General features: G+C 43.8%; 1 protein-coding gene across 4 annotated transcripts in view; it reads left to right on the top strand.

Moving 5' to 3' along the window:
* Nucleotides 1–21,507, top strand: part of Rin2 (Ras and Rab interactor 2) — a 168,638-nt gene that overhangs the window by 102,491 nt on the left and 44,640 nt on the right. The window contains exons 1-2 of one of the 4 annotated variants that reach the window (XM_028756576.1): nt 3,431–3,519; nt 3,763–3,914. In XM_028756576.1, coding sequence (XP_028612409.1) covers nt 3,892–3,914 — 23 coding nt within the window. In that variant the 5' untranslated portion in view covers nt 3,431–3,519; nt 3,763–3,891. Of the gene's footprint in view, nt 1–3,418; nt 3,540–3,762; nt 3,915–16,119; nt 16,129–21,507 lie in introns of those variants that run through there. The other 3 variants (XM_028756577.1, XM_028756574.1, XM_028756578.1) reach the window with 3 other exon arrangements.

Here is a 21,507-nt window from a genome sequence, read left to right as displayed (position 1 = left end):
AGAGAGGAAGGAGTGGCTCTCACTGATAACATTTGCTGATGGAGGAGCCTGATGGATCTACAAACAATGCTAAGAGCAAGCCTGGCCCTGGAACGTTCGACTCTGGTCCAGTTCTTAAGGAATTCCCTCTATGTTGTCAAGTGTGTAGGCTAAGTAGGGATTGGATGATTGGATGGAGGTGGGGGGAACATGCTTCCCTCTGTCAGGGATCCATCCAGGAGCAACGTTTTCATTCATCCACCTTCCTACCTTCAGGCCACTGTGCAGAGAAATGGTGTGCTTGCTAATTAGCCAGCTTGGTATCACTAAGTGAGAACCACACCACAGAGTCTTGTGCTTGTCTAGGTTTAGAGAAGGGAGGTGGGACAAGGGCCTGAGCTGCAGTCAAGGTACTGGGATAAGAGCAGTGTCTGCAGGAAGCAGCTCAACTGTGAAGGTTCCTTGCTTCTTTTGGGGAAGGCCACTGAGGACCCAGGAATTGAACTCAGGTCTTCAGCCATCTCACCGGCCTGCACTGGGGAACTTTTCTGTTCAAATCTGTGTTGTTGGTAGCCAAGAGATGCAGAGGTGAATGGAGACATGGTGACCAGTCCTGCTGCTGGGGTGGAAACCTTCTCTGTGAGGTTTGCTTAAGGTGTCCTTTGGGTGGGGCCCTCTGCTATGTATGGCTCTTGTGTCTGGACCATAGTGCATGTGAGCACTTATGTTGAGCACCTGTGGAGGTGTTAGCTCCCTTTAAGCTGTAATTCTAGACTTTCATGAGTCACCCAGTGTGGGTGCTAGGATCTGAACCCTGGTCCTCAGATAGAGCAGTAAGTGTTGTTAACTATTGAATCATCTCTCTGTACCTTGTTTGTGTTTGAGATGATATTATTCCAGGCTGGACTCTGAACTCACTGTGTAGGATGATCTTGAATTCTTGACTCACTTGCCTTTTCTCCAGGCTCAAGATTACAACCATGCACTCTCAGACCCTGAGCTTAATTTTCTAATTCTTTTTTTCTCTTGATTTTATATCCAACCATCAACTCGTATCCATTTCTGGCAAGTTGTTCCTGGATCTTCCTCTTTCCATTCTCACTGGCCCCAAGAAGTCTAAGCTGGTCTCTCTTCTGGACCTATTATTCTATTATTCTATTATTCTTAACTAGTGTCCCCTTTCTCGAACAGCACTTACAAGCATCAATAGCCCAAAGACAAGATTCCTTTTTCTTGACCAATCTCTGTACCTTGTGTCGGTTAGGCTACGTGCCACAGCTACTGAGCTGTGTCCCCAAACCCAACTAGATGGTGTCTATAGATCATGAAATATAAGCCTCGCCATTGCCACGATTGAAAACACCCACTGGCTCTTACTGCAGGAAACTAACTCAAAGGCATGAAGACTGTAATATTCAGTGAACATGATCTAGTGTCTGCATGCTTCATTTTTGCAGGTTCTGGAACTTTCTGCATGATGGACTGTTCCTTTGATCTTTTCATGTCATTTGGGGCTCTATTACCCATGCAAACACCTTACCTGATAACCCACACTAGGTAACAAGGATCCTTAGTTACCCCCTAAGTAACCTACCTTCAATACAGAAAGCCTCAACTCTCAGTATTGAACTCTATTTCTCCCACAAGAGTGCTAGCCCAGTGAAAACTGAGACCCACCAACCTTACTCTCTCCACTTCATGCCTGGCATGAAATAGGTACCCATAAAGGTTTGAAGCTGAATGGATGAATGAATGAAGTCAGGCTTTTCAAATAGCTCATAAATAGACACATTGAATGCCAACATAAGCCACACCTATTTGAAAAATAACTGAACTTTCAAAAATCTGGAGCAGACTAGCAACTACACATGCTTTCTGTATGCTTACAGCAACTAGTGAATGTCAGTAGAGCTTATGTTGGGAAGCTGGAGAGTGTATCTCAGGGGTGTCTCACTGGTCTAGTATGCACAAATACTGAGTTCAATCCTCAGCAATGCCAAAGAGAAGATGGGTGGGGCATGTGGGGGTAGGGAAGGGGGAACCAAGGTGGATGAATGAGCCTGAGATTTACTCCAGCCTTTGGGATGAGATGGAGCCTCTTCACAAGAGGTGAGGGATACAAGACAGCTGAAGCTATTGCCAGAAGAGGTCACAATTATCCCCTAGATGTCTGGTGGCAGGGAGCTTACCCACCCTGACTTACCCATTCCTAGACTTGAGCAGTCTTCCCCCCCCCTTAACCTATCTCCATGCTGTTATGGTTTAATTTTGAGATTTTATATTCATTTGTTCCGTCATTCATTCATTCATTCATTCATTCATTCATTCATGCAGGTGTTGGTTCTGCCCATGTTGTTCAGTATGGTCTTAGTCTTCTGTGTTCCAATGATTCTTCTGTCTTTACCTTCCATGTAGCTGGGAGCAGAAGTATGACCACCCACTGGCTTCACATTTATCATATTTAAAAAGCTAAGCTAGGCATAGTAATGGCCTGTGTCTATAATCCTAGTGCTCGGGAGACTGAGGCAGGAGGGTTGCCTTGAGTTGTAGGTCAGCTTTGGTGTACACAGTCAGTTCCAGACCAGCCTAAATGACCAAGCAAAACACCTTTCTCGAAACACCAAATCAAAAACTACAGTGAGAGAGAGAAACTGAAGCAGGAGGACCTCAGGTTCAAGGCAAAATTGCTATACTTAGTGAGTTCAAGGCTAGCCTAGGCTACATGGTAAGGCCTGGCTCACTCAATGACTCAGTCAACTGATCAATGAATGCTGAAGATAACACCTCAGGTAGAATATTTACATAGTGTGTGTGAGGCCTGGGTTTATCCCTAGAATCTCACAAAATTTGAATTTTTAAGTACTACATTGTTGTCTATTTCTTTTTGAACCAGTGCCTTATTGTATAGCTTAGACTGGTTTCAAATTCTTTATACCCCTTCCTCAGCCTCTTATTGCTAGGATTATCGTTGTGTGCCACCATGCCTTGTAATTTTTTTTTTTCCTGAGACAGGGTCTCACTCTGTAGCCCCTGGCTGGTCTAAAACTCATTATGTAGACCAAGCTGGCCTCCACCTCACAGAGATACTTGGAATATTTCTTTTGAGAAAAATGAGCTTGGAGGCCTGGTTTGAGTAGGATTGATTTATTCTTCTATATTCATATTGAGCAACCCAAACTGGGTGTCAGAACCTTTTCCTTATTACAATACTGAAACCCCAGCTCTTTCCCAATATCAAAACCTAAGTTCTTCCTCTTTTTAAAGGGGAGCTACTCCTCCCCCCTTTATTTTTTCCTCTGGTTAGAGGAAATTCGCAGGGCCAAGATTTAAAACTCGGGGTGGGGGTGGGGTCATCTGTTGAGGGTAGGAGCTCCTTGGCTTTAGGAACATGGCCCGCCTCTTCACTTCCTGACGTCATGCTATTTTTGTCTCTGTATAGCTCATTGACACGATCGCCTCGGAGATCGGAGAACTGAAGCGGGAGATGGTACAGACAGATATCAGCCTGGAAAATGGCCTGGAACCTTCTGAAACCCACAGGTGATCAAAGACGAAGCTAGGTACCGGTTGCAGCGAGTTGGGGCACTCAGAGAAGCTGGTGAATGAGGAGGGCCAACATTCTGTCACTCCTTCAAAGTTTGGGCACTGGGAGTGTGGTGACACCACCAGATGAAATTCTCTGTAGGAGGTGGGAGTGGCCTAGAAGCTCCTTGCCTGCTTGTTTATTTTAATTGCTTTGAAGGCACTTGAACTTTATACCTTCTTGATTCCTCCTGGCACCAGAACCGGGAAACTGTCAGTGCCATGTCTCAATGATGGAAAGAGTAACACAGCGGACCTTCCGTGCATGAAGTAGAATTCAGTATAGCCCTGGAAGTCTCCAGAAGGTTTAAAGGGGAGCAACTAAAGAGGATGGACCCATTTTGCATTCTCAGGTCAGAAAAACCCTCAGACCTACATAGCTATTAACCTGAAAAGCCATCAGGGGTTTTATAACTGAATGAGGTTGTAAATGACTATGCCGGTTTGGCATGCTGCACACACTTTGAATATGTAGGAGGGGCTGGTTTTGAGCTGGAAAATTATCTTTACAAGGGTCAGAGGTGAGGTTGTAGGTTGAAGGTCAAGCCTCTTAGCTCTTTGATAATACCCTTCGTTGTTGACAGAGAAGCAGAATGCCATTGCTACAGAATGATAGACGTGTTGATTGGTGCCTAAAAAACCAGGTTCATCATCCCCCATCCCCTTCCCTGCTTGAGGCTTCATGGAATAGTACAAAGTTAAGATTTATGGTGTGAGTCTGCTTGCAAGTCATAGGATATGCAGACAAACCAGGTGACACTGATTGCCCAGGCAAGTTTCAAACCAGCCTGACTTGTTCTCTGCCTAAGACTGAAGGAGAAAAAAAAAAAACAAAAACCACCAATCCAAGGAGGCAGGTGCTAGGCAGCTAGAGGGTGGAGCTATATGCCATGCTTTTCAGGATGAGCTGCATTTGCCTTAGCTGGGCAAATTCTAGATACCATCTACTACAGGCCATCTCTACAAAGCAGTGGAGGTAGACCAGGTGTCCCTCCATGCTTCTTGGGTTTTAGTGCTTTCTTTATACCACAGTGTGAAGGGCTTTGATTAGTTAAATTGTTTTCTCCCATAAACTTGAAACACATGCACAGTGCACAGTGGTTTTCAGTTAGTGATTTTCCCCCATCTCATATCCATAGTTCAAAGGCTCTTCTTGGAACTTTAGCACAGGGTTGACCTTTAGACTGTGCACTGCTGTGCTTAAGCAAGACTGGAGTTTAGGTTGATAAGGAGTAGAATTTAGTGACATTTGTTTCTTCCATGTCTAGGAAATGCAATGTTGGGAGATAGACCCCTAAGCTCTGCAGGGGACAGACACAGAGTGAAAGAGATCTCCCCTAAGTCTAAGTCAAAGAGGCTGTCAAGGTTTGGGGAATGATGGGTTGCAAACCATTGAGATCTTGCTTTCCGACCTCAGCAGATAATAGGGTGAGAGCTGGAGTTCATTTAATCATCAACATCGCTTGTGTTTATTTGTGGTATGTGCTAAATATGTGTTATACTACTGAGCCTTACTACACTGAGAATACCACACTCCCAGCCCTAATATCTCTTTTCATCTTTTCCTTTCCAAATTTAAGAATGACCAAAAGTGCAGGACATGACTGGTCATGCCAGTGCATGCTTTTAGTCCCAGCATAGGCAGAAGCAGGTAATCTCTGTGGGTTTGAGGTTAACCTGATCTACATAGCCAGTTCCAGGTCAGCCAGAGTTATATAATAGATAGACCTAGTCTCAAACAAATAAGCAAACAAAAACCAAAAAGAATGACCAAAAGTACACCACCATAAAATATTTGTTCAGACTAATATCTTTGGATACTGTGTTCATTCATGTGGAATTTACTCATTTTTAGAGATACCTTACTTGCCAGACATAGTAGTAGCAAATATTTGTTACACACACACACACACACACACACACACACACACACACACACACTGTGCTTATGATGTGTCAGCCTCAGGGGTTTGTAGCTACCAGCCCATTGTATCTTCCTATAAGGCAGAGGTTCATTATTAAGCTTGTTCTACTCGTGTGGAAATTGATAATGTGGCTGAAACACCAAACCAATGACGATTGGGCATTAAGTATTTTTAGAAGCAGTGACTGGTTTTAATTTGTCCATATCTCCAGCAGAGGTATCAGGAGAGTCAGGCAACAGGGAGGTAGGAAAAGGAGACTTTGAGTTATTTCCAGAATTAAGGCAAGACATAGCCATGGGTACAAGGGGTTCAACCCTGGGGTTGTCTTATTGCTGTAGAGAGAGTTGGATGAGCATATATAACCTATGATCCTGAGACTTCAGAGGCTGATGCAGGAGGATGGAAAGTTAAACCTGGAAGGAGGGAGAGAAGGGGAAAATGATACAAGAAAGGGGAAGAAAGGATGGAAGAGGAAGGGAGGAAAGGAAGGAAGGATGGAGAGATGGAAGGGAAGGAAGGAGGGAGGCAGCTAGCTAGCAGTTCCATTCTTCCTGGAGAATTGCTGCTATTCTTCCAGTGCACCAGATGTAACAAATGCACCCCTGTCACTTTCCTCCGAGTTCCTTCTTCATGAGTATGAATCTGATGGGGCCTCTCCTATCTCTCCCAATAGCCATTGCAAAATGCCTGAACTTCCTCAATTGATGGAACCTGAGGTTAAATACCAAGCTAGTTTCCTAGGCAGTAAAGGACCTCTATTCCCTTGCTTGGGTTAGCATTTCACTACTCCATGGTTAACTCTGAAATGCTCTTGCAGTCTTAATGTTTTCTTGAGCCCTGGACTCCTTTTCAGAATAACATTTCTAAATGTGTTAAATCAAATTGATGGGGTGATATAGAAAAAACAACTACGCTTGAAAGACAAGGGCAAAATGTGTACAAATGTAGTATTTCACAGAAGAGACAGTTCCTTACTAATGCAAGTGGGACCAGCAATGGCTATCATCTGAGCAGGGGGGAGCTCTGTTCCTGGGGCGATTACTGGGTTCTGTTGGCAGCAAAGGCACAGCCACTGGGATACTCTAGTATTGTTGTTACCCATCTTCCAGGAGGAAGGAGGTACATGTTCCCATCATCATCCCGTGTATGTATGAGCTGATGCACTTGTGCCTGTGGAGGCCAAACGTTGGCTCAAGTGTTCTTCCTCTACTGTTTTCCACCTTATTTTTTTCTGAGGTAGTTCTCTTCTAGCTGGCCACTGAGCGTTCAGTACCTCTCCACCTCCTAGCACTAGGGATAACAGTACAGGCTACCTTGTCCAGCTTTTACGTGGGTTTTGGATGTCCAAACTCAGGTCCTTGTCATTGCACATCAAACACTTTATACTGAGCCATCCTTTTTGTCCAGTATGTTCATTTCAGAGAGAAACAAAAGAAGGGAGGGGCCATGGCTCAGCTGTATTCTGTCCCTAGCACTGCCTATCACCTGCACACATCCTGGTGTATATGGTAAGTTGTCTCTAAGCAGGCTAGAGTGGCACATGCTATAATGGTGGCATTTGGGAAGTGGCGGCAAGAGGATCAGAACTTTGGTATGTGGACATCACACTGGAGACTCCTCTCCCCTCCCCTATTGCTGCTCTGGCCTCTATCCTGTGCTCCCTTGTCCCCTGACCCCCTTAACCCTGGAATACCCAGACCTCTTGGACCTCTTCTGTTTGTTTCTTTGCTCTTCATCCAGTTGACCTTATCTAAGATATTTGAGGATTTCTGTACTCAATGCCCACATCTGTAAAATGGGAATAATAGTAGAGCAACTTTATAGCATCCTCAGGAAGAATACACAAGCCAGAGGCTATAAAGGACTTAGCACAGAATCACCTGGCAGATGCAATGTATATTTACAAAGAAAGTCTCTAGAGTCTCAAGTTAATCCCATCTGGTCTTGTGACTTTGATGCCATCAACATGTTGGTGATTTCCAACTTAGGTCCTCTCTGGTTGATCCTCTTTATGACTTGAGAGATTTGCATCAAACTTACAAGGACTGTAATCGAACCCTTGGGGTCCTCTTGCAAGCCACTCTGTCCCAAGTCTTTCTAATCCACTCACATCTTCCCTGGGCTCATCATTTTGTGCCAACAGCCTACATACTCCTCTGTCCTCAATTGAAGAAGAGGGACTAAAAAAGATCTCATATATATTCTCTTGGCCCACACTGGGTTTTCAGGACTCCAGAGGATCCTAGACACATACACACACAGTCATCCTAGACACAGTCATTGAGGGATATTGCTCTTGCTGGCAGCTTGCCAGTGCAGGGAGACTTGGAACCCTGGGTGATGTCTGTGGTCCTATCCCTCCTTTCTTGTCACCCTGCCTCACAGTCAGAGAGTTCTAGTTAATACCGTTAGAATGTAACAGTTGCCCTCCACCTTTGGCCTATCTAGAGGTTTGAGCAGTTGCCCTCCACCTTTGCCCTATCTAGAGGTTTGAGCTTCATGGTAACAATGAAAGGGAAGTTACATCAAAACCACTACTCTCTTCTCTTGAAGATCCAGATCACAAGAAAGAACTGTGGCTTCCATATAGGGTAGTGGTTCTCAGCCTTCCTGATGCTGTGACCCTTTAATACAGTTCTTCATTTTATGGTGACCCCCAACCAAAAAATTATTTTTGTTGCTACTATAATGTTTCTACTGTTATGAATTGTAATGTAAATATCTGTGTTTTCCAATGGTCTAGATGTACAGGTTGAGAGCATTTGATCTAGAGGAAAGGGAATTCCATCAGAACATGTCTCTAGTGAGAGAATTGTCTCCAATACATTGCTCTGTATGTGCTCTTCTTGAAGAACTCTGCCCCCGAGGATACCACTTTTAAAACAATCCACCAGTGTTAAACTTAATTCAGCAAGAGTACATGAGTAGGTAGCTAAGTGAGTTTTCACAGAGAAACCACACATGCAAGAGCCAGATCAGAAAACAGCTTCCCAACATGCCCAAGGGTTTCCTCTGGTCATAGCCAGCCACTTCAAGTCTAGCCAGTGTCCTGGCTGGCAGTGATCTAGGTTGTTCTGATTGATGAGTTTATTGTTGGTCTCTATTTTGATGCTGGGAATTGAGCTCAGTTCATTATGTACATGCTCTACCTATACTAGCTTTGCCTGATTTCCAACTTTATTTAACTAAAATCATACCAGCATATGCCTCTAAAAGTCTGACTTTTTTTGTTCAACTTTTAAAAAAATAATATTCCAATCATGTGAACACACCAAAACTTTTAAACCATTCTGCTATTGATTGATATTTGACTTGGTTCCAGGTCAGAGTTGGATTTTGTTGTTGTTTTGCATTTTTGTTGGTTGAGCAGGGTCTCATGTAGCCTCGGCTGGACTCCAGTTCACTGAGTAGTTGAACATGACCTTGAACTCTTTTTGGGGAGGAAGGCATCTCATTAAGTGTCCCTGGCTGGCTTGGAACTTGCTATGTAGACCAGGCTGGCCACTAACTCACAGAGAGATTCCTGCCTCTGCCTCCCAAGTGCTGAAATTAAAGTCCTGGGCCACTGTGATCGAACTCTTGGTGTGCTTGCTGCTGCCTCTTGACTGATGGACTTACAGGTGTGCTACGGTACACACTGTCCGTGTGTCTGAAGAACTGTTCAGCATTTCCTGAACTAAGTTGACTCAGGCCACTAACAGAATCTATAACTATAAATATCGTATAGATATTTTTGTAGTTCTGCCCTTAAGATTACTATACCCAGGACGGCTTCTCATATTTAAAAAATCTTACATCCTCACCTTTAGTGACTTCAAATATGGGATTCAAAGCCACCTCAGTTTATTCTTTCCCCATCTTTCTTCAAAGAGACTCTGGATTCTGTTGCTCTTCTGAAAACTTTAGAGAGTGCATTCATGATATCCTTGGGAAGCCAGGTTAAGCCACTAGATGAAAAGTCACTGTGTCTTTTGTCTCCTTACACTATCTGCATCATGTGTCATGTTAGCCAGTAAGTAGTTTCCTCTCATCACATGTGGAAACCTGTCTAAACCATAGGTCACTGTTACTCCAGACTTGGGGCATTTGCTAAAGAGTCATTGAGAAGCCAGTCCTAGAACCTAAGCCAAGTTCATCTTTAAAAGAAGGCTTGGCTTGAGAGCTGGGAGGTACCACTCTATGGTAGAGCTCTCGACTGGCATTTGCAACACTCTGGGGTACAGACGGGAAAGGCAAGTGGTTTTCTTCCTCTATTATGACTTCTGCCCTGGTTTCTTCAAAAATATGAGACACGTAGGAACCATGTGTTACAGAATACTAGGCTTCTTTTGTAGTATCTTAGACTCTTTGAAGAGAGGGATTTATGTTCACAAGTTTGTAGTCCCTTCTTAGACTTTGTCTGTTTGAAGAAGTAAACACATATTTCTCCTATGTTTTGAGCATTCCCACTCTTTCTCAAGGAAACCAGAAAGAGAAGCTTTTCAAATTGGGTCATGATTGAAAGGCAGCCAAAAGTGAACCCTGTGGAGCTGGGTTAGGTGAAGCACTAACTCTGGGGGAACGTGCTCTATCCTGCCTGGAGTGAGTATACATTTGCTAGACTGACCATTTCTCTCCAACCATCCCCTGAGCTGGCTTACCTAAAAGCCCTAAGAGTATTTTCAACATGACTTCAAAGAATTCAGTGAGGATTTGCCAATCCTCTGCTCATGCTCTTGCCAATATGACAACGATTGTGTCCAGCCTAAGGGGAGTATTTACTGAGTGGATACATTTGTTAAGGTTCCCCCAGTGGAGCTTGGAGATTTACACAATATAGAAAGGAGAGGACTGTAAACAAATGGGTGTCATATAATGGGATGAATACAGAGGAATACAGGAATGTGCCAGATCTTCGGGGAGGGAAGTTGGAGAATTCCAGGTCAGTGGTGGTTTTAGAAAAAAAATGAGATCTGACATCACTTCATTACAGAATTAATTACGCAGGTGAGAACAGCTTCCGATTACAAACACCCCCAGAGAGCCATTCAGTGTGCCTCAATTCTTGGTATCTAGGAAAGTTTTTTTTCCAAAGAGCATTTAATTTTCTTCTCTTGATTACTAACAGTTAGTGTGTATATTGTGAGGAAAACACATATCAGAAAATAAAGATGATGTGTGGTGAAGCTGGACATGGTGGTACATAGGTTCTATCCATCCCTGGGGATGCTGAGGCAGGAGGATGGGAACTCTAAGGTCCACCGGTGCTACAAAGAAAGACCTATCTCAGAAAAACAAAAACAACAAACAAAAACAGCTTAGGAGGCAGGGGAGTCACAAAGTTCAAGATTATCCTTGGCTACAAAGTAAGTTGGTAGTCAATCTGGACTACAGAAGGCTCTGTCTCAAAAAAAAAAACAAAAACCCAAACAAACGTGAGTTCACCTACTGTGGCAGAACCAGGTACTGTTCTATCTCTGCTGTTTTATCTCAGCAGTGAGTAGCCCTCCATTTTTGTTTTGCATTACTAAATATGTAGACAGTAGATAATGAATGAATGTTTGCCGACTGACGAAGGTGGTTTTTGTTTTGTTTCTTTTAATATTCTGGTTCTACTTTGAGTTTGGGGTGCTAGTGTAGGTTGGTGTTTTTCCTCGTTTGTGTTGTCATTGCTTGTGTTCCATCAGTCTCTCTCTCTGTTTGCTGGTCTATTCTTAGATCCTCCTACTTCAGCTTCCCTAGTGTTTAGGACTACAGGCCCGTGCCAGGGCCCTTATTGGAGTTCCTGTTTTAACCAGCGACACCATTCCGTGTCATGGTTGGCGTCTCTGTTAACAGTAGACTTTAGCCATGTAAGTGTAACACTGGCAACACTCTAAGGCTAGATTCATTTTACACTTTTTTTTCTTTGTCTGGTTTTAAGGGTCAAGCCCATGGCCTCATGCCTCCTGCTCCAGAGACAGGTGCTTACCACTAAGCTGTAGCCCTGTCCTATTTTATTTGGCAGCTTTGTCTCCTGGCTAACTCCGCTCTGCCACAAGCTGTGTGCTTGGTTAGAATTCTGCTGGCGAATTGGTCCAGCTAAGCAATAGCATCGGCACAGCCGGAAGCTCTTAAGTAGTAGAAACCACGCATGTAGGGAATATGTGCCTTCCTGTGAGGCTGCAGGCTAGAGGGCAGAGCCAGCCTGGCTCCTCCTCCAGCCTGTTCTCAGCTCCAAGGGCAACCAAGACAACAGGTTCTTTGTTTCCACTTCTTATTTTTACAAGAACAAATGAAAGCCTTTGCCAGGGCTGACTCCATATCTGGCCTTTTCATCTGGAGCTGAAGAGGAAGCTCCTGAGTGGAATTACCCCCATCACTGTTCCACCGCCACCCCGCCCCCAGTCTTTCTTGTGTGAAAATGGCCGCCTGCCCTAGGTGACAATCATCAGGTTTTGTCCCCATTTCTCAGTACTTTCCTCCTGGGCCTCAGGAGGTAGAAATTTTAAAAATCAAATGAAATCCTTTAAAGAAAAATGTGGGGTTTTTTTTCCTCCTCATAAAAATCTCCCTGCTGTACAATAGTAGAAATCACTTTCAGGAAGTTGCGGCTTCCTCCGGAGAGAAGTAATAGCCCTCAGCCACTCGGAAATCAAATCCATGCCCAAAATATAGTAGGGTTTCGTTTTCCTTTTAGAGTTTGAAAGGATAAGAGGTCTTCAGGGAATTAAAGTGGTAACTTGTAGGATGCTGGGAAACTTCAGAAGTTGAAAATGTGGACCCTAATGCAATGTAATATAATGCACTTGTGTGGCCTGCACAAGGTTCTGGCTTTGATTTGACCCCAGTACCACAGAATGAACAGAAAGGCAGCCACAACTCAGAAAAGTGGGTCTGTGTGGATTCTGGTTGGTGGTTTGGGTTTTTGTTGTTGTTGTTGTTGTTTTGTTTTTTGTTTTTTCAGGTTTTTTTATTTTTTGTTTTTTATCATTTTCATCTCAAATAAAGAATTAAGTTGGATGGCTCAACTACTTCTCCAAACTCAGCTAAATATGCAGGGACTTTACAAAATCATGGCTCCCCAGTCCTAGGCCATTACCCTCCCTGTCTTGACTAGTGAGTAGAAGGCCTCTCAGGTCATCTGCCAACCTTTGGGCTATAAGCCAAATTTGCACACTAGGGTCTTGTGTCATTGGGGATGGATCAGGGCTCCTTTCATCTCCAGGCTTAATGTAACCGAGAGGGGTTTAATTTAGCTTTGAGAGTCAGGAATCGCTGCCGTGCCTGAAGGTGTTAAGCAATCATCATACAGCACCAACCAGTAGGTGTTGTTGAAATTGAAGGTTTCTGGGAAGTTTTGTGTGCTTGGCATATGTGTGAGAAATTACTATTTGTGCCAGAAATATTTTTATCAGATACAGTATTTTTTTTTCTGTATGGGCTCTTTTTTATTTTTTATTTTTTGGATTTTTCAAGACAGGGTTTCTCTGTGTAGCCCTGGCTGCCCTGGAACTCACTCTGTAGACCAGGCTGGCCTCGAACTCAGAAATCCGCCTGCCTCTGCCTCTCAAGTGCTGGGATTAAAGGCGTGCGCCACCACCGCCCGGCTCTGTATGGGCTCTTTATTGTTCTTCATATGGAACCTATATTTTTGCCCCAAACAGTTCACCCTCAGCCCTACCATCTGTCACAACCACCACCATCACCACTGCCACCACCACCATCATCACTGCCACCCCAAGCCCTATAAAGCCTAGGATTCATCTCCCACTAAATGTGATATCTGATTGGCCACTGCCAGGCATTTTGCTACAAGATCAAGGATCTGCTAACATATGAGCAAAATCATGATAGACACAAGACTCTATCCTCTGTCTGGTCCTTAGTTCTTAAGATGGCCTGATCACTAACCTCTTGAAGCAAGAAGCCTGGGTCCTCCATTAAGGCACTCATGTGTACCAGGGATGGGTAGTTAGACTTCAGATCAAAGAGAATTCAGGAGGTGAATGCTAAAGCCACTTTGGTCTGTGTTTGGTCCCCTGGTGTTGTTTCTCCAAGCCTCCGTCAGGGTACCTGCTTTAACAGAAGGGTTGTTCTCACCAGTGCTATCTATTTTCTGGTTTCTCTTGTGAGCACCAAGCTCCTTCTCCCAGTATTGCAATAAGCATGCTGTATTTGGCAACATTAGACAGAGTATTTGTCAACAGTGTCCTACTTTGTCCTTGCAAATCGAGACTAAATATCATCATTGGCTTTCTACCCCAGGGCTAGAAAGGCTGTCTGTAAGAGGAATCCATGAGCAATGAGGAAGGAGCTGATAAAACCTCAGATTCTTTACTCTGTAAGAATGAGGCTGCTTCCTGGCCCAAGGCCTCAAGATGGCCAAAGGCTTGGTAGCTGCAGTGACTTTGGCCACCCATTTCCTGATAAACACACAAACAAGAACACTTTGTCTCCTGAGGCTAGAACTAAGCAGCCACAGACTCCTTATCCAAACGCTTGACTGAGAGAAGGCCAGTATCTAAGGTTGAACACAGGGGCCCCAGAATGAAGCTCCAACCAAATATGCATGAGCATCTATCTCTTGTTCAGGAGCAAGGACTATCCACATACTACCTCCCACTTAAGCCTCTGGTCATGCCTGCTCTGGGTTGAGCTTAAACGTGGTTCATGTGAGATCAGCATGCAAAGGGATAATGCTTTGGAGATGTACAGACAGCAGTGAGGAGATTCCAGCCACGGGTAACCTGTATCTGAAGGAGATTAGGGGGGGAGGCTAGGAGTTGAGCTCAGTTTTGACAGGTCGGAGGAGCCAGATAGAGCAATGGACAGTCAAGAATAGCTTAGCCCTGTGGGAGTGTGTGGTTAGCATGCATCCAGGGTTCCATCCCTACCACCAGAGAAATTAATAAAGTTAGAGCAGTTTAAACTTGGCAAGGTGGGGCGAACCTGACAAAGACTAGATCTTACACGTTGGTCTTCTCTATGGATCCAAGAGAAAGATGTGTAAATATTTTTTTTGGGGGGGGTTGATTTTTCGAGACAGGGTTTCTCTGTGTAGTCCTGGCTGTCCTGGAACTCACTCTGTAGACCAGGCTGGCCTCGAACTCAGAAATCCGCCTGCCTCTGCCTCCCAAGTGCTGGGATTAAAGGCGTGCGCCACCACTGCCCAGCTAGATTCTCATTTTCTAATCTAAGATGTCATACCCCATATTTCAATCCTCTTTCCTATTATTCCTTTCCCTCCTATCTTTAGTATTAACTCATGGGTTCTTTAAGCTAATTTTCCTTTTATATATTTTTACTTTCCTTTAAAAAGAGTCTCATCTTCTGTCTTGCTGAGTTAGGGGCTCTCTTGTTGCTGCTGTACTGAGTACTTCAGGGTAGATGGCCGCTGGCCTTTTGAGAGATTCTATGTTGGAAGAGCTTCCTATCTTGGCCTCTCACTTCACTCTAGGGATGCTGGGATTACTCAAGTGCACTTTTACCTGGGTTCCAGAGAATGGAAATCAGGTTTTAAGGCTAGTGTGGACACTGCTTTTACTAGCTGAGCCACCTCCCTGGCCTGCAATGATTACTTTAAAGACAAACACACAACAAACCTTAAAAGAAAAATGAGACACATACTATCTTAAATGGGAAAAAATGGTCCCCAATTTTTAAAAGTCCTAGTTGCTCAACTCAATATAGATGTTTTTTACACACAAAGATTTAGGAATCTTTTTGTTGTATTTGTTTTTGTAATCTTACTGTGATTTGTTCTGACAATGGGAAGACAAAATTAGAATTTAGTTTAAAGATCTTAATTGTCTTTATTTTCAATTGTGGGATGGAACAACATATCATTCCATAAAATAGAATGAAAGTAACCATGAGCTGAAGAGACAGGAGGTTGTTTTACAGCCAGAAACAAGAATGATTTTTAAAAATTGGTTTGGGTGTTTCCAAGTAAGTTTCCTTGTAAGGTGGGAAGAGGAAGAGAGTAATCGAGGGATACAGGAAGGTCTCAGGAGGCTGCCTAACCCAGACAATACAGGAGGTGGGTCCCTGGGGAATGGAGGTAGGAGGGTTACAAATTTGAGCCAACCTGGCTACATAGTGAAGCGTGGTCTTAAAAAAGGAGAAAGGGGCTGGGTGTGATGATGGCATACAACTTTAATCCCAGCACTGGGGAGGCAGAGGCAGGCAGATCTCTGAGAATTTGAGGCCAGTCTGGTCTGCATAACAAATGGTAGGACAGTCAGGGATACAGAAAGACACTGTCTCAGAAAAAAAAAATGATAATGATGATGGAGGAGGAGAAGGAAGGGAAGGAGGAGGAGGAGAAAGAAAACAACTGGTTAACATGGGCTACTTTAGGTAACCTTTTTACTTGTTTAAGGCAGAGGGAATGAGGTTAAGTCAACTGAAGTCTTCTTGTTTGGGAAATTGGCTGTTACCTCTCTGTTTATTTTTTCTGGGGGTTGTTTGTTGCTGGGATTCTCTGAAGGAAAGATAACAACTTGATTGACTTTGAGCAGCAGTGACTCCATTTTGATTTCAGGCTACCTGTTGAGGCCTGGGGCAGGAATTTAGTCTATAACAATGGAGTCCTATAATTTTTATTTGACAGTCTCTACACTCCAAGGCCAAAGACTGGACCATCCAGAGCACTGCACATCTGCTGAGACACAATAGCCAGGTGGATATGGACTGTTCTTGACTGGCAGTAAGAATCTGGCTTTTTGCCCCCCCCCTTTTGTTAATAACACCCGAACTAAGAATCTTACATGTGGAAAATTATAGTCTGAATTTACTCTGCTAATATTTTTCTGACTGAAACAACTTCACATCAATTTTAATTAACTAGTTAATTAATAATTAATACATCTATTTTGGGGAGACCCAGGACTCAAACCCAAGACTATGCCCATCCTAGGCTACACACCCTAACCTCAAATTTTTATATATTTTTACTTTACTGTCTCACATTTCATTGGTTACAAACCAAAACTAAACTACAAAGTCAAAATAAAGACTTCTGATGTGTTTAGATGGAGCATGGGAGAGGGAGCAGTGTGCTGGAATGTTCAAGAAGTCATCTGGATATGCCGTGGTCTCTAGAACTGATGCTGTACTGTAGACTCTTCGGACTTCCAGGCTCTGATCGGAAAGTGAAAGAGTGTCTCTCCTTGACTCTGCTGCTCAGCCACAGTTTCTCAGAGATGAGCCTAATCCTGCTGATTCTAATGAAACTAAGTCCAGCGTCACCCTGGCTGTTTTGCTGAGAGTTCTCTTTCTTACTGACCCCTCCACCTCCTCCAACTATGAATGCCCAGTTCCCAGAAATGAAGAAAATGAAAAGGCCACTCATCCCACACTCTGAAGAGCTGTAAGTCAGGTGTGACCTAGGGGCAACAGGTGCTTGAGAGCTCTGTTGGAATACTCAGCTGTCTAACTCAGAGCCATGATGCTGGGCTGTTGTTTCCATGACAACAGATGTAGGCTCTGAGTTTTCCAGTGGGTATTTATCTTCTCCCCTGTCCTGCTTCCCACTCTCTTGCTGACCCCCACTCCTCTCCTCAAATGGTCCCTTTTGTTTTATATCATATGTGTGTATTGTTAAGTGTAGATGTTTCATATGAGAGAAAATATACAATATCTTGTCTTCTGTTACTCTTTCTAGTCCCTCCTACATTTAAAGTCCCTTTGTCCTACCAGGATTCTCCTCTTTTCCTAATGATCTTTTATCTACTGGACTTAGCATACATCCATATGCTTGCTCTCAGGCAGGTGAGACGTAAGGAAGAGTCACTACCTGGTGTTGGAGTTACCATATACAAATAAAACAATGATGCTCAGAAAGGGAGGCGGTCAAGGTCTCACATGTCTGGACCAGCTATGAGAGGGACATCAGCCTTCCACCCTTGAGGCTGGCCCTTGGGACATCTCACTGTGACTATGTCATTATTTTAAGTGCCTGGATTGTATCATGGGATGCCTTACTACCTTTCTGAGCTGTACACCCTTTGTCAGCATTCATTTACGTAGAGACGCCTGTCTGTCTTAGTAGTTGCTGGTTTTTGTTACTCTCAGATAGGTCTGTATTAGGTGGAATTCTCTAGAAGCAGATGGATTCTTGTACAGATGGTCTCTGGAGAGAGGCACTTGGGAGCAAGGGAGATAGAAAGGAAAACAAAGCCAAAGCAAACAAACAAACAAACAAACAAAAAACAAAACCTCTAAATCTCACTCCAGAGATGTCCCATCTTAAGACAAGAAGGTCACTCCCTTCTCTAGCCGCATCTGTATGTTATGAGCAATGGTTGCTTCCCAGGGAGAGGGCACAGCAGTTCTCAACCCGTGGGTCATGGCCCCCCTTGGAGGTTACATATCAGATATCCTGAACATCAGATATTGCATTATGATTCATAACAATAGCAAAACTAACATTTCTGAAGTAGCAATGAAACAATTTTATGGTTAAGGGTCACCACATGAGGAACTGTATTAAAAGGACATAGCCTTAGGAAGGTTGAGAACCACTGGGTTAGATACAACTTCGCAGGCATTTCCAGGAGAATGAGGAGGCTCTACGGTGTTGGTAGCCAGTGTCCTTAACAACCAGAGTGTGGGCTCCTGTCCTGGAAAGAGAACTCTGTAAGGGGTGAGAGCATACACCTGACATCAGCTCTTTTCTGAAGATTATCCCTGATAAAAGCCACTTTGTCCTGTAATAATACACTATAAACCTCACGTGGCTGGCTGGATCAAGTCAATACCAAAGACTAATTGCAAGGTCTAATTTATGGTTTCTTCTTTATGAGGCTCCATGAATCTTACTCACCATCTTCCTGTCTGGGCCCTGGCTGCTTAGGCTGAGGCCAGTCATCAAAGCAAAGAGCATTAAAAAAAAAAAAAAACAGAAAAAAACTTCAAACTGGGGAAGATTCGTGGGATGTGACCGTCTAAGGAGAAATGAAATACCTTCTTACTTGCTTGACACAAGTGGGAGGAGAACCCCACAGTTAAACACTGTCAGATTTGGACTTGTGAAAGTTTGATAAAGTGATGAATTGTTGGGCTATGTTTCTTGGTTTGGTTTGGTTTAGTTTGGTTTGGTTTGGTTTGGTTTGGTTTGGTTTGGTTTGGTTTGGTTTGGTTTGAAGTGCTGAGAAACCTACTGAGGGCCTTGAACATACTAGGCAAGTGCTGTACTGCCATATCTCCCTGGCTCTGAAATATTTATTTTGAGCTTCAAGCATCCCTTTAGTGGTGTTTTACCACTCCCCTCCTTTAGTCCCCTAACAAAACCAAACAGCGAACCGATCAGAACCCAAAGTGCACATTTCCTGCTTAGCTCTCCAGACAAGTGACACATATATTGGAGTCCTCAGATGCACAAGATTCCTGTTCCCCAGACCCTGGGAGAACTGCAGTGGCTCTGGTCCACTAGGGCCTACAGAATCAGAATTGTGAGGGGTCAAAACCAGAAGTCTGTGGCTTCACCAGGCCCCAAAGGATCCCCACACTCAAAACTTTGGCAAAGTATGGAGTCTTTAAACATGGCTCCAGTTGGGATCCCCTGCATTCTTATACCCACATCCTGCCCCAAAGTGTGTCATTGACTTGACCTGGGGAGCACTGTCACTGTCGACTTTCTTTAAGTTTCTCTGATGGTCCTTGTAGATGGCCAGGGTGGAGAGGCAGTGGTTGTCAGTTAACTCACTTGTGCAATAGGAATTTAGCACCAGCTTCCCTTGGAAGAGTTTGTTCTTTTACCTCTATGAATAGTCACTTTAGAACACCCAAAGGGACTGCAGGGGGTTTCTGCAGAAAGGACAGCTGGCATCTCACTGTCTTGATCTCCTGAGTTCAAGTGATCCTCCTGCCTCAGCCTCTTGTGTAGATGATGTTTTAGCTATGCATCTAGAAGAAGAAATATGAGGCTGTTTAGATCTGTATTAAACCAAGACACTGGGGCCAGGGGTGGGATGGTCCCTGGTCTTCCCAGTGCTCTCGTTCAGCAACAGAGGTGATCAGCACGAGTTGGCTGTTTCTGAGGACTAGCATCACCCACATGGACAATCTCATGTCTTCTCTCTGCAGCCCTCCACTCTCCCATCCTTCCCAGTCTTGAGGCTTTATCCAGTACATACCCTGGGTGTGTGTTTAATGACTGAATGTATCCCACATGGACCCTTCATCTTTGGCCACAAAGATCAAGTCTCTCGTTCCTACTGCCTGTTTCAGGACTGCTAGAGACTTGTTTCCTCAGAACCAGGAAGAGTATCAGTGCTAGGAGAGAGAGAGAATACCCAGAGCTAAGCAACCTTGGACTAGAATTTCAGGACTCTTCTCCCGAAGAGCATGGACATGCCCTTGATCAAGATCTGGCCTCTGATCCTTGTCTTGTGCTGTGTTCTGTTTTGTTTTTGAAATAGGATCTCACCTGTAGCCTTGGCTGGCCTGGAACTCACTATGCAAATCAAGCTGGCCTCCAACTCAAAGCTATCCAAACTTCTGGGGTAGAGGCCTGTGCTTGACTGCCTTGGATTTCTTGCTCCTTCTACCTCCATTTCCAAGTGCCAGAATCACACCAGTGATACACATGTGTGCCTAGACCAGCACCCTCTTTAAAACCAGCATCATAGTTCGTAGTGTAGTGCTTCAAGAGAGAAGTGATCACGTGCTTGCAGAGTTCAGCAGCTCCATACATCCTCAGGCCTCAGTTTGCTCATTCCTCACCTACAATTAAATGTTGGCATCGAAGGAGGCTTGTTTGTTGATATGATTCACAGACCATAAAACCTCCCCATTTGGAGGACGTGAGTCGTTCCGGGGTTTTTAGTGGATTCATAACATTGTGTAGTCCTTGCCATTACCACATACCACATTTCCTACAACTCCCAGAGACACCTGGTACCTGTTTGCAGTTGATGCTCATCTCCCTCTCCTTTATTCTTAGCCAACCACTAACCTACTTTCTCTCCCTAAGACTTTTCCCATTCTGATCTTGTGTAATAGAGTCAGATGATTCTGTGACCTTAGCTCAGTGCTCCATTGCCTCACCACCACAACAGGTGATGGACTTACACACCTACCTAGCTCTTCTCATTTAGCATGATGTTCTCCAGGTGCATCGTGTGGTAGCGTTCCACTTTGTAGCTGAGTGATACAGCTTAGCCTTTTATCACTAGTAGCATTTTGGGTTGTTCTTCTGTTTTCTTTTTTTTTTTTTAGTTGTTTATTTGTGGGGTCTTGGTTGCTTGCTTGTTGTTGAGGCAGGGGTCTCACTATGTACCCCTAACTGACCTTGAATTCACAGAGATCTGCGTTAGTTCTACTGCCTGGCTGCTGAGATTAAAGGCATGTGCCACCTCAGCACACCCAACTATAAAAAGCTTTTAGGACATATTTGTTGGCCGTTATGAATAATGTCAAGGTGATTTTATAAACATCGCATGCAGTACCATTGAATTAATTATATTTTTATTATCCATAATGTTGGGGCTAAAGAATGTTTAGGCTTGTAAGAAGAAATGAAAACCAATCATTCAGATACAGAACAAATATCCTCAAGTATGTTTTGCCTGCAAAGTGCAACAGAACTTGTGTTCATGACAAGTGCTTTTAAGCGTTTAGACTTCAGGCATCGATAAGCCTGAAATTTACCAGTGTGAAGGTCTGTCCTCCAAGTAACAAATACTTTAGCCCTAAACCAAACAGTGTTTATGGTGCTTAGGACCTTCTGAAAATATGAGTAAGAAACAGTGATCACGGGAGTGTTCAGGTAATTGGGTTTAATGCCTTGCTTTTTCTTTGACTATTTGTTTATTGTATTGCTTGTTCCTTGACTATTTGCATCTATTGTATTGCTAGACCCTCAACTTAGAACTGACCTTAATACATGCATGCAATCAAAATGGTATAAAAGCATAAAGGAGGAGGGGGGATGGGATAGGGGGTCCTAGGGAGGGGAAATGGGGAAAGGGGATGACATCTGTATTGTAAATAAAATATCCAATAAAAAATTTTTAAAAAGAGAATCATAGCTTTATATTTAATATACTCACTTCTT

This window comes from Grammomys surdaster, unplaced genomic scaffold, assembly GCF_004785775.1.
Source record: "Grammomys surdaster isolate TR1022 unplaced genomic scaffold, NIH_TR_1.0 129, whole genome shotgun sequence".
In the NCBI taxonomy this organism is placed as follows: domain Eukaryota; kingdom Metazoa; phylum Chordata; class Mammalia; order Rodentia; family Muridae; genus Grammomys; species Grammomys surdaster.
The sequence above is the reverse complement of the archived record's forward strand: the minus strand, read 5'-3'. Positions and strand labels throughout refer to the sequence as shown.